At 46.7% G+C, this 11,896-nt stretch overlaps 3 protein-coding genes across 3 annotated transcripts; all 3 read left to right on the top strand.

The window, feature by feature from the left end:
• Positions 1 to 328: 328 nt before the first annotated feature.
• BU24DRAFT_468842 (glycoside hydrolase family 18 protein) lies at positions 329 to 4,723 on the top strand (the record flags this gene model as incomplete). The annotated part of the gene is made up of 18 exons (XM_033532557.1): positions 329 to 646; positions 697 to 705; positions 763 to 822; positions 872 to 961; positions 1,010 to 1,119; positions 1,172 to 1,245; positions 1,303 to 1,566; positions 1,618 to 1,841; positions 1,902 to 2,018; positions 2,105 to 2,762; positions 2,813 to 2,862; positions 2,927 to 3,095; positions 3,150 to 3,469; positions 3,528 to 3,594; positions 3,645 to 3,750; positions 3,807 to 4,102; positions 4,159 to 4,237; positions 4,300 to 4,723. 18 exons carry the CDS (start codon positions 329 to 331, stop codon positions 4,721 to 4,723), a joined length of 3,435 nt encoding a protein of 1,144 aa, XP_033376762.1.
• Positions 4,724 to 5,502: 779 nt separating this feature from the next.
• BU24DRAFT_403009 (uncharacterized protein) lies at positions 5,503 to 7,016 on the top strand (the record flags this gene model as incomplete). Its single annotated transcript, XM_033525552.1, has 1 exon — positions 5,503 to 7,016. One exon carries the CDS (start codon positions 5,503 to 5,505, stop codon positions 6,916 to 6,918), a length of 1,416 nt encoding a protein of 471 aa, XP_033376761.1. The 3' UTR covers positions 6,919 to 7,016.
• A 1,612-nt stretch (positions 7,017 to 8,628) lies between these two features.
• BU24DRAFT_429293 (uncharacterized protein) lies at positions 8,629 to 9,469 on the top strand. Its single transcript, XM_033529703.1, has one exon. It carries the CDS (start codon positions 8,880 to 8,882, stop codon positions 9,354 to 9,356), a length of 477 nt encoding a protein of 158 aa, XP_033376760.1. The 5' UTR covers positions 8,629 to 8,879; the 3' UTR covers positions 9,357 to 9,469.
• Positions 9,470 to 11,896: the final 2,427 nt, after the last annotated feature.

Genomic DNA, 11,896 nt, shown 5'->3' with positions numbered 1-11,896 from the left:
GGGTGGAATTTTACTGGTGCGTATTGACTACGCCGCTTTGCTTAGAACCTCAGACCCTGCGTATTGGCTGGGTTTCTGGTCCCAATTTGCCTCGTCTGTGAAGCGACTGCAGGGGCCCCATACTGCGTACAAGTTTTGGGCTACGGCTAGACTTTTGGACCTGGTCGCCATGGAGCTTCGAGGTACCTGCGATTGATTACTAAATGCTATGCGTCAAGATAACATTAGTGTAGCTCTATAGCCTAGATGCTGATTCTTGTTCTATGGTTCTCTAATTCCCAATATCTCAGTCGTTCCTCTGTAACTCCAGAGGAAAGCTGGCTACACGATGTTGTTATCCACTGCTACGAGGGTACTAACCATTGTGACCAGCAGTGCGGCACAGTCGTTTCAGTTGAAGAACTCAACTCAACCAACTGAACCAAAGAATGCGACTTTATATAGTCCTCTTTTTGAGAAATACTCAAATTCCACTCCAAGGTTTCATAACGTGAGCCAGGTCAACTCCAACTCTCTTTACGTAGCGCTGGCAGGCAAGACTACCGATATCACGATCCTTGAGAAGCGTCAGTCAGGCGATAATGGTCTCCCAGTGGGTATGTGTGCCCCTGGTGCACCTTGTGTCAACGGTGCCTGCTGTGGCCAGGTAAGCAGATCTGTATCGAAATATTCTTGTACGCTACTGATTGTTGATAGTCCGGCGTGGTAAATTACCATTAAGCTTATTCCATCATCAAGTCTTCTACTGATACGTTGTGATAGTGTGGGTTCTCTCCAGACGAGTGTGGCCCGGGCAATTGCTTGTCCAACTGTAAGGCAAAAGTAGGCGGCCAAATAAAATGGTGTTTGATGGATGCTGACCAATATCAAGGCCGAATGCGGACAATATGCTCTGGAAGATAAAGCTAAATGCTCGTTGAATGTCTGCTGTAGTCAATTTGGCTACTGTGGAACTACAGATGTGCGTGTTCGCAGGAATAATCTTGAACGCTTCTGATCTCACATCTAGGAATTCTGCGGGAAAGGATGTCAATCCGGATTTGGTGGGTGCGGGAAAGCCACAGAACCATTGTGCAGCGGCACCACTGTGAAAAGGCATATCGGCTACTATGAAAGCTGGTAAGTGTCTCTTCAAGAGTGTCACAGTTATAACATTGACCATTTACGGAAGGTCTTCAACGCGGAAATGCGACAAGCGGTTGCCTAAGGATCTAGATCTGACTGGATTCACACATATGAACTTTGGTACGTTCCTTCACGACAAAGCTGGCATTCTGTTTCCATTGCTTATGCCTCCTCCAGCGTTTGCATTTTTCAATCCCACCACATTCGAAATGATGCCCATGGATGCCGGTGATCCAACTCTCTACACAGAGTTCACAAACCTGAAAGAGTCCTACCCCGGACTTCAGACTTGGATTTCCATCGGTGGATGGAGCTTTAACGATGCAACTAATAATCCAAACACTCAGACGGCGTTCAGCGACATGGCTTCCACCGCAGCCAACAGGAAAAAGTTCATCAATTCCCTCACCAATTTATGCAAAGTTTCGGGTTTGATGGTATGTAGAGATTGAAGTCCCTTGATGAATAGTTACGATACTGACAGAACGATAGGCGCCGATATTGATTGGGAGTACCCTGGAGCACCAGACCGCGGAGGCAAGGATGTAGATATCGAGAACTTCGTTACGCTTTTGAAGGAGTTGCGAGCTGCTTGGGGAACCAAGTACGGCCTATCTGCCACATTGCCAAGCAGCTATTGGTATCTGCGCTGGTTCGACCTCAAAGGACTCGAAAAGTATCTCGACTGGCTCAACATGATGAGCTACGATATTCATGTAAGTGTTCACCTCTATCCGGGTATCTAGAATTTATTTAGCTGATTCTGTTCGCTTAAGGGCGTCTGGGATTCGACAAACAAATTCACAGGGCCGTTCCTCAGGCCCCATACCAACCTCACGGAAATTCAACTAGGACTGGACCTACTCTGGCGTAATAATATCTCCCCTGCCAAAGTAACATTGGGGCTCGGATGGTACGGCCGAAGCTTTACCCTATCCGACCCGAATTGCAACAAGCCAGATGGCGTATGTCAGTTCAGTGGGGCGGTAGCCCTGGATCATGCACAAACTCGGCGGGCACTCTCTCAAACGCAGAAATCTTCAAAATTCTGGGCAGTACTGGCGCAAAGCCTTCTTTCGACAAAGAAGCTGCAGTCAAATGGATCACCTGGAATTCAAACCAGTGGGCCAGCTATGATGACGGCGAAACGACGCAGATGAAGATCAGAGCGGCGAATAAATGGTGTCTCGGAGGAACTATGGTCTGGGCCGTGGACCAGGATGACAAAGAGAATTCAAGCACAAATGATTACCTGGGCATTGGCAAAGCCAACGGTGTTTCCAGTAGTAGGGCTCTCGAGCTCAAGAACAATCGCAGGCTTGCACAGACCGAAGCCACCAACATTAATTCCTGCTATTGGACGTTCTGTGGCGGCAAGTGCGTTGATGGCTACTTTGAGGAGACATATTCAGATGGCCAGGTAAATGGAGTGAGTTCAAACACAGTCTGCGAAGATGGCAAGGTGCAAACTTTGTGCTGCGCCTCGGGAACCACCATGGGAACCTGCTCATGGAATGGTTGGAACGGCGTCGGGCTATCTTGTGGAGGAAGTTGCGATTTCGCAGCAACGAACAATAAGAAGCGTGCTCTAGACTCCGGATTGGACTTGTCCGGTCCAGTTGCAATTGCTTTCAATAGTGAGAAATCTTACTTAGCCCACACTGCTTAGGAACTGACAATTGTCTAGCAAACAGCCTTGGCCGCAAAGGACAGATTACTTGGACTATGATTGCAATGGTAAGCGAACTTCTCTTCTTCGATGCAGTTCGACCCGCTAACAAGACTTACAGGTGGATTCCAGACTTACTGCTGCGACGGGTTCAAGTCGTCTCCGAAAGGGTCAGTATCTACTCTCGATCTCATCGGTACGGATGGAAAGGAGACCAACGGAGGCAAACTCGATGTTGGCAAATTCGCGGGACTGACAGCAGCTTGCACAGCTGGTGCTACTGCTGCTGCGACTGCTGCTGGTGAGTAACTCCCACGGCCAGACAGTGCCTCACTCTCTTGCTGAACCAATCTAGGTACGGCTGCTGCTATTTTCTCTTTTGGTCTAGGATTTCTCCCCGCTTTCACGGCTACCTTCGCCGCTGTCTTCTCTGTGTGTGAGATCAAGGCAAAGGAGGCGGCAACGATGCATGCAGTTGGAGTCGTGGCCGGAGTCCGCACTGGGCGAATTCAAAAGCCTCAGAACCCTCGACCTAAGCCATCTAAGCCCAAGCCTCCCGCTCAAGCACCAAAGCAGAAACTCTTTGGTCAGTGGTTGAGTCTGAGCTACGACAAGGCTACAGATACCGATTGTGTAGTTACATACACTTGTAGATACGGTCGAGGGCACGATGAGGTAAATTTCTCTAAAAGAATATGTTAGCTGTACACTACGCGATACTCATATACAACAGATTTGCGACAATCAGTCTTGGGGAATCTTCGAAGCAAACGCTGGAAGAACCGTCTACCACTATGACGGTACAGTCGGTTCTTATTCCTGGAGTTGATCAATGCTAATACGGCCATAGCACGTGGACCAGATAATGAATATGCCAAGGCTGATTGGGCAAGCGTACACCGGAGACCATCATATCGATCACAGGCCCAGGCGGGAAATCCTGCTCGTTGTCAAGTGTGAGTGGAGAGCAATATGTCTACTATACTATCCGACCGCTAAAATTGGATCACAGTGATGAGTTTCCAATGGGCAGTCTGTGGGAGGGCCGCGCCGGACTTCACAATCAAGTGTGTCGTCTGGTGAATGGAAATGCAAACAGGCTCCAAGGAACAGATTGGATGCAATTCTTGTACGCGCAATGGCGGCCTTGCTCCTCTTTGAGGTCTGCGCTAGGTAAAGGCGACCCGCCCGTCACTTGGGAGTTTGATCACCAGCCCAATGATCCCCGTCTCGTTGCCAACATCTTCTATCCTCATTTTATTCAGAGATATGGTTTTGATAGTCAAACTCCTGGAGCAGAATGCTGGGGTAAGTTTCTCTCCAAAATGTGAAATCTCACTTGCGTATTAACCGATCCCTTACAGCTACATACAACGACCCCAATAGCGGTAACAATCCCACTGCGGTCTTAGATCATGGCTTCAGAGCACTTCCAAATGACCCGTAAGAGTTTCTTAATAACTGGTCTAGTTGTATGCTGGCTGGCCTTTTCTCCCTCTCCAAAGCATGTTTCGTAGATATAATTGGCCACGACAAAACTACAACATCGATCCCGCTCAGCTGGTGCAAAACAACCAACAGCTTCCACAGGACGTTGCCAGCGCAAATTGGCTCAAGCGTTCAAACATCAGGAGCGTGTTGGAGAATCGTATGCCAGCTGAGTCTGCAGACTCTGCTGAACAACCGGGGGATGTTGATTGCAACAAATGCAAAATAGTCATCGACGAAGAGAACAAATTGGTATATGAGAAGAGGCCCATTCCTGAGGTCCCGGTGACTGAAAGTGTTGTTGAGGCTACCTCTACTGCTGACTTGGGTAAGGCTAGGACTGGGCAGACTATGATATCAGCCCCGGCTCAGACTGGTGTGCCCAAATATCGTCAGTACGTAAGGCATCAAGACTTTCATAACCAAAGGAGGGAGCTCTAGTCTTCGTATGGAGGGGGGTATATACTGTGGCGATAGTAGAAGGGACAGCACAGTCTTATTAGACTGAAATTGAGAGAGGCTACATGTTGAGACATTAATTCAATGCACTGACGCAATGGCCTCATTGTGATCTGTAGCACTCTTCCACATAGACCAGATCATCGTCTATGGGCACTTTGTGATAAATTGGTATTAACTAGGGTATTTTTTGAAGATAGAGTACTGGAGTCCCATAGAGAATCACAAATGAAAGGGCATGAATGAGAATAAAACGAAATACTTCGGTGTTGCATAACAGCAAGCTTATTTCTACATATAACTGTCGGATCTTTTGGAGTTATGTACTAGTACTTACCACGATTTTGTATTATAGTGTAGCAGGATAGGTAAGGCTATTTAGGGATTACATGTATAGAGAAAGGTACTAGGTAGGGTATAGATAGATTAATTAGGGCTACTAAAAGGAATTAAGGTATTATCTACCTATTTCAAGAGGCCTATTAAGAGCGTTAAATATCTACCTTTCCTACCTATTTACTAATTACAGGTTATGCCTGTAATGCTCCCTGCTATAGAGGCGTCTATATGCAACAGTATCTACTCTTGAGTTACTGTGTTTACAGCTTTTGTCGTGCTAAGAGAAAAGAAGATCTAGATAACTATTGAATAGTAACTGCATATTGTCGTGTTTCCAATTTTATGCATGCGCTTAGTAAGCTTAATTCACAACTCAAAAAAAAGGACCATCGCTCTTCGCATCTCCTTTCCAACACATCACTATGGCAGAATGGCGCATCAGTGATGTTGCTCCGATAAGAGAATTAGAAGGCCTAGATCACGAGCGTTGCGCCGCGCTTCACAACCACATTGTTGAACTAGGCTGGACCCAGCGTGGCCTAGCACTGGACACCCTCGATAAACGCACATGGTGGGAATGCTATGGCGGCGATGCAGCTCTTTCCAGCACAGCCGAGCGTCTCGATGCCTCTGTAGTGTCTTTTCTAAAGGCATCTTGGCATGGATTCGCCATGGATTCAGCCACACAACCTCACCTTTTCCATCGTTATCTGGCGCGCTTATGCTCACCGGAGGAACTTTGGCAGAATGCAAATTATTCCGAGGAAGAGGACGATTCGAACAAAAGACGCTATATCACGCTGTACATGGCGAATTGGGCGTTGGGCGCTACTCATCCGTTAGGATTGGTTTTGGATCAAGACGAGTTCACTGCTATGCAGCACATGTCCATGCGTGACACCGAAATTACCATGAATGGCCGACAGATGTGGTTGCCTCTTGAGATGGTTCTTGATGGCTTCGTAGACATGATCGACCAAGGTAAAATCATGGCCGTGGACGAAAATAATAGTGGGGAACAAGAGCGTACGGAACCATGGATCATGCCTTCGTACACGGAACCAGACCTCGAAGACACTCTCCAGGCTTTTGAGCAGCTATTAGATGCAATCCACGTCAGAATGCCTTATCAAGAACAAAGCGCAGAACAGAATCTGCTCGAAGTCGTGACTGGTGGTAATCCGGGGATCCTGTCTCCGAACAGCTTCGCACATCGATTCCTCACCCAGTGCTCGAGACCGAACTTCACTCATATCGCACCAGGTTTAAGTATCACGCAACAACAACCTTTCGCGCCAACGCCCGGGCAGGCGAACGAGAACAAGCTCTTCCCACTGCTCCTCTTCACGAGCACATCACCTGCCCACCAAGAAACCCAACGCACGCCATGGGGTGAGCGAATACGCGCCTCGCCGTTTGCACACGACTTCGATGACATCTCGACCTACCCAGCTGGTCTCTATCTTACCGAAACGAATCCTCACAGCAGCCATCCTTTTGAGGACGGCTGTAAGCTTATCTTGCCATTCACCCTCGGTTCCAATGCATTTGCGCGAACCAGTGACGGCGCGCTGATCGGCGAGAATGTACGAAAGGCAGGGGAGGATGCCTCCGCTGAGATCGAACCAAAGAGTGCAGAGCTATACCAGCTAGGATTCAACCACTTCATTGCAGGGCATGATGTACAACTCAGGTATGTGTTGTGCAAATGGATGGAGATGATCGAGGAGGGAAAATGGGAGGTTGACGAGCATGGTGTAGCAGGAGGTATAGAGAAATGGAGCGAGACAGATTTAGAGGAGCACTGGTCTGATTATCAATTGCCAATGAGTTGGTAATTATAATAGTTCATATTAAACAGTATACAGTCTTTAATATGGTTATTAGCTAAGTAGCTAGTTAGGTAGTATAAGTATAGAAAGATAGTATATTCTCTATCTAGGCTATAGACTATTATAGGAGGTAGAGGTTATATAACTAGATAATTACCTAATAGAAAAGTTAGGTAATAGGCTATAGAGTAACTAATAGTTACTTAATAGTAGAGTTATTACAAATTACTTATAAGTTTTTAAAAGCTAGAGGTTTCGGCCCACAATGTTGAAAGGTGCTCCTACTATGCTAGGGATGTTGGCCGGGACCCTGATCAGGAGGATGATGCGTATATCTGTCACTTTTCAGGCATTTCTGCGGTTTTCCAAGAACTGTGATTGAAAAATTGTGGGGTCTCTGGTGATGCAATACACCCTTTGTTCCTTTCAGTGTTATATCACTACTGATACCCTGGTCTGCACTTTAAGTGCTGATACATATCTACAGGTAGCTCCCAGTTGAAAATGAGATCGTTCATCACCACGCTTGTTCCCTACGCCATTGAGACATCCTATGGTCTATGGCCACTTTGCGATCTATACCTTTGCACCTAATCCAGACTAGAAGTCTGCACCTAAGACTGCAGGTGCAACCCATCCTACGGTTAGAATACCGCTCCTGCTAACCGGCCTGAAGGATAATCCTTCTCTCAAGATATTGAGGCCGTCTTGAGCTTGTTTGTTATTCAGAACCTTTAGGCCGATCATGCGGATGGCAGTCTGCCGAAGGTTCGCCGATTCTTTATTGCTTGGTTCGGTTCAGCAAGTATCTTTCTGAGTTGAGGTTCGCCTCCAACCCACATATGAGGGCCTGTTTGTTGCCAGCTCCAGTTCCAGGAGATTACCTGATCCTGTAGCAATATGGAAATATCAGTTCCAGGCAAGTTGATAATGAGGGTTCTGTTTTGTGCGCGCGCTGAGAAGGGTAACTAATTAACTGGATGTGTCAGTTACACCATGGGGAGCCCGTATTCAATGAGATCCTACAAGTACTGCGCTCGGTAAAACTGCAGGGAAGGGGAAACTCAATGTACGAGCTGCACGCATGATATTAGTATGAAAAACATCCTTACTAGTGCTTATATAACCCGTCTTCTTCCTTTTCAGCAAAACAGGATCTCGAGCGCTGCGCAGCACCATCTTTGCTTGCTCATAAAGGCAGAAAAGTCAAGAATCTATCCTTTTTGGCCGTATAGACATCTTGAGTCTGGCATGTCCTGCTATGTAGCAGACAACCCGCGTTAACCTCCCGAGCAGACTTGCAAACTAGGCGCAGCTCGACAAAAAGTGTGCCTAGTGCTCCTCAATTCGAATTTTGCGCTCATGAATGTTACTAGAACCTTGATTAGCTTCATCAGCAACTTTGTTCAATTTCGCATAGGTATAAGCCACGACAGTCAAGGATGAAGCAAAAATAAGTATTCGTCAATTAGATTTGCCAAGTACTTACATGAAGCAACCTCAGCCACTCGCGATGGAAAAAGAGAGGTCTTGGCAAAAGATGTAGTCCTTGGTTGGCTGATTTCGTGATTTAGTATACAAATACGTACTAGCCCCAACATCCAAGCATCGTGGCGTAAGCACAACAGCCCATGAGGCTGATAGAGTAAAGTTCGCTTCAGGCACGATGGAGCTTCGAAGAATCCTCTTGTACGAATCTATTTCCGATGAGGCCGAGTTGCACAGACTGACGCAAAGGGAAGTTCGCGTGAGCATGGTCAGGAAAGAGAGAATATAAAACACCGTCAGTCTGCTACTCCAGCCAGACATCAAATCGCATCAAAACACAGCTACACAACAACTCAACTTCTCTTTCTCGTTTTCTTTTTCCTTATTTTCCTTGTTGTCTCATTTCCTTGAAACTTCTTCATAATCTCGAATTTGCTTCAGACCTAAAATCCCGAAAATCAAACACCAATTCCTACAAAATGTACACTCTCGCTGTCTTCTCTTCTCTTCTCGCCGCAGCCCTTGCAGCCCCAGCAACCACCATTGCAACCCGCCAGACCGTCGCGCCAGCAGACCAGGAGATTGCCTTCCAAGTCGTCGACTTTAGCACCGCATTGGAACTGTCCAACAATAGCGGCACGATAGGTGGCACAAAGAGCGGCGTTTCCACATTGACGGTCAACACGCCTTCAAAGGGCTGGGCCGAGATCAGCACCCTTGTCGCCGGGTTGAACGACATGGGCAATGTTGGTGCCACCGGCATCGTCATCCTGACTCCCCTTAAGGAGGGCACCAAGTGCAACTTGTACAACGGCGACAAACACGTGATTGCGGAGATGGACGCTGCACACACTGTCTACGACTTCAACTGGCACTTTGATCTTAATTCCGCTCTGCACAAGGAGAATCCTCGCAGGAGCGCCAACGAGTACAAGTTCGAGTGTGTTTCGGCGTAAATTATTGCGTTCGAATCTTGACGGAGATGAACGAAGGAGAGCTTGTCAACTGGTTGCGATAGATACTGGGTTAATATTTGCTGTTTCTGTACTTCTTTACATTCCTTTACGCGTACATTTTATCAATCATAGCCTTTGCTTACATTCTGCCTTGCCTGATAATGTCGTGTGAAATACTTGAGCTTGTGCTAACATTTAGTAGTGAGATAGCAACACTTGTTGGTTTGCTAACTTCCGAGGTTCTCAGTATAGATTTGAGGTAGGTGCTCGATTCTTCCCCGGATTTCGTGAAAAGGCTATCTACATTTCCAGTCTTTCGACGTTTGGATGGAACGTCTGCATGGTTACGTCACCCGTGTAATGCTGTACAATCATCTCTAGCCTTGTCTTCCTTCATATTGAACCCCATCTACATCAAGAAATCTGGTCATTATTTACCTTTGTCGTATGCGCCTTGAGTCAAGGTCGGTCAATGTCTAAAGGAAAGGCTACTCGTTCAGGTAGAATGACTTGGGCAGCACCAAGTCAGATTGATACGAGAGACCTCATTAGGCTATATGGGAGGACTATCATGTGTATGGTCAATCAAATAACAGTCACGATTTCAAGCTGACAGTCCCGGTCTCTGGTGGAAGAGGTGCAGTAGGAGAGGGACTTGGAGCAACTATTTTGGAAAGTGGTGGCGATGTGATCTACCTTGATCTACCCGTGATCCCGACGACGAGCGAAAAGCTGGGGTATATTGAGGAAGCGGTCCAGTCGGGTGAACGAGTTGCAGCAGAAGTGGTCTCGGCTTTGAAAGCTGGATTGTAGCAGCGCAGCCTCCAACCTCAGCTCATTGGTTGTTCAACCATCTCCGTGCCATAAACAAGGAAATTCTGTATTGTAGCACAATGGTTCCGTTGCCAACGATGCGTAACTTATATTGTAAATTATATCAAACTGAGCGAGTGCATTAATTCGTTGAATTCAAAATCTGTAGCCAGGCCGGTCGACTTCATCGCAGCCGGGGTGCTTGGAACTCCATTACTCGCCAACCACCCATGTTCAAAATTCTTCCCGGAATTCCCAGTACAATCTGTCCGGGTCGCTTTCTATCTTTGATGTCTTCGTAGCAATCTCGCCATGACCGTAGACCTTAAGAATGCCGCTGGCTGTAGCTGCCTGGACTTGCAATTGCACTTTAGCTGAGCGGTCTATCAGCAGTACAGGAGCGCAGCTTCATCAGATGTGCTTCCCACAATGTACAGGCTATGGTACCTCAAAATCGTGGTCTTTCATTTTAGTCTAAGTGCATTCGCCAACCTAGTTCCCTCATCCTTATTGAAATTGGCTCTACCAAACTCCTTATACGCCGCCTGCGCCTTGCTATAGAAGTGATGTTACATCCTGATTAAATATCTCAAGTAGTAGGACCGCATAGTAAATCAAAAACGCCTACAACGTTGGCTGGATGGCTCTGGTTTCCGCCGATCACGTTCTCGTCGTGATCAACTAGAACTATGTCCTCAGGCCACATCAGCCCAATTTGCTTGCCGAGAGGGGTTGGTCAAGAATGTGTGCTCATGCTTTGGGTCGCGGATAATTATGTAGCCGGTCCTGCCAGTGTGAAACGTATTAGAAAGACTTATGCTTTGGCTAAACTAAGTTAAGGTTGAGTACCTTTAATTAGGCTGTAGCGTGCAAATACTTAGAATGCACCAGCTATATGTATAAGGATCCGAGGGCAGTGCTTGTCATAGAATGAGAAGAGCAGGATGCCGGAAAACATGCACTTTAGAGACTGCCTGCAGTGTAGTTTTCCCTTTGCTATCTTTGTTTCTAGGAACAGCCTGTAAGACAGTTTATAATTACCTAATAGGGGGTTAAGTAAGAGTAATTAGTAAGGTTATAAGTAAGTATAAAGTTAATTATTACTAGTATACTACTAAGGTCTATATAGGATAGCCTATAGTTACCTAACTAGTGTTACGGATGAACCGAACAGTGACGATTCTGAGTGGCCAGAGGGCGACGAGGAATCCTACGAGGAGGACCTATGGGAACAGGAGGACGCGGACAGGCTCTATGCAGACGAAGCGGATCACAACATGGACACGTGATCTGGTCACGTGACGGATTCGTGGATTCGTCCCACGAACCTAACGAATCCGCCAAGCGTACTCATGTATATAAGCAGAATGTATCCCATAGATAGGTCCTCATCGTCAATCCACGATACAGTTCTCTGTATCCAGTTTCCTAACGGAAGATTACTTGTGATATCTTTGGCAACACATTTGCGCAACAGTGATTGATTGACGTTCAACCTTACCAGTATTTTAATACTACGCCTACGGCCCTCATCACTCAACAGAACCCCTTCGAGGTCACGTGTCTAAGTCTCCACTCAGACGACCCTGTTACACTTCTATTAGGTACCTAGATAGAGTATCTACTACTATATTGTAACGATAGGTAACTTACTACACAAGGTAAGAGGGGTATATCGCAGAGGTTTGTATAGGGTAAAGCGAGTATCAAGACAGGGTAATAACTCT

This window comes from Aaosphaeria arxii (assembly GCF_010015735.1).
Source record: "Aaosphaeria arxii CBS 175.79 unplaced genomic scaffold BU24scaffold_18, whole genome shotgun sequence".
In the NCBI taxonomy this organism is placed as follows: domain Eukaryota; kingdom Fungi; phylum Ascomycota; class Dothideomycetes; order Pleosporales; genus Aaosphaeria; species Aaosphaeria arxii.
Note: the sequence above shows the minus strand (reverse complement) of the source record. Positions and strands in the feature narration are given on the sequence as shown.

What these genes read in the sequence shown, in the direction of transcription:
- BU24DRAFT_429293 (XM_033529703.1), top strand. Translation starts at nt 8,880, where the DNA reads ATGTACACTCTCGCTGTCTTCTCTTCTCTTCTCGCCGCAGCCCTTGCA.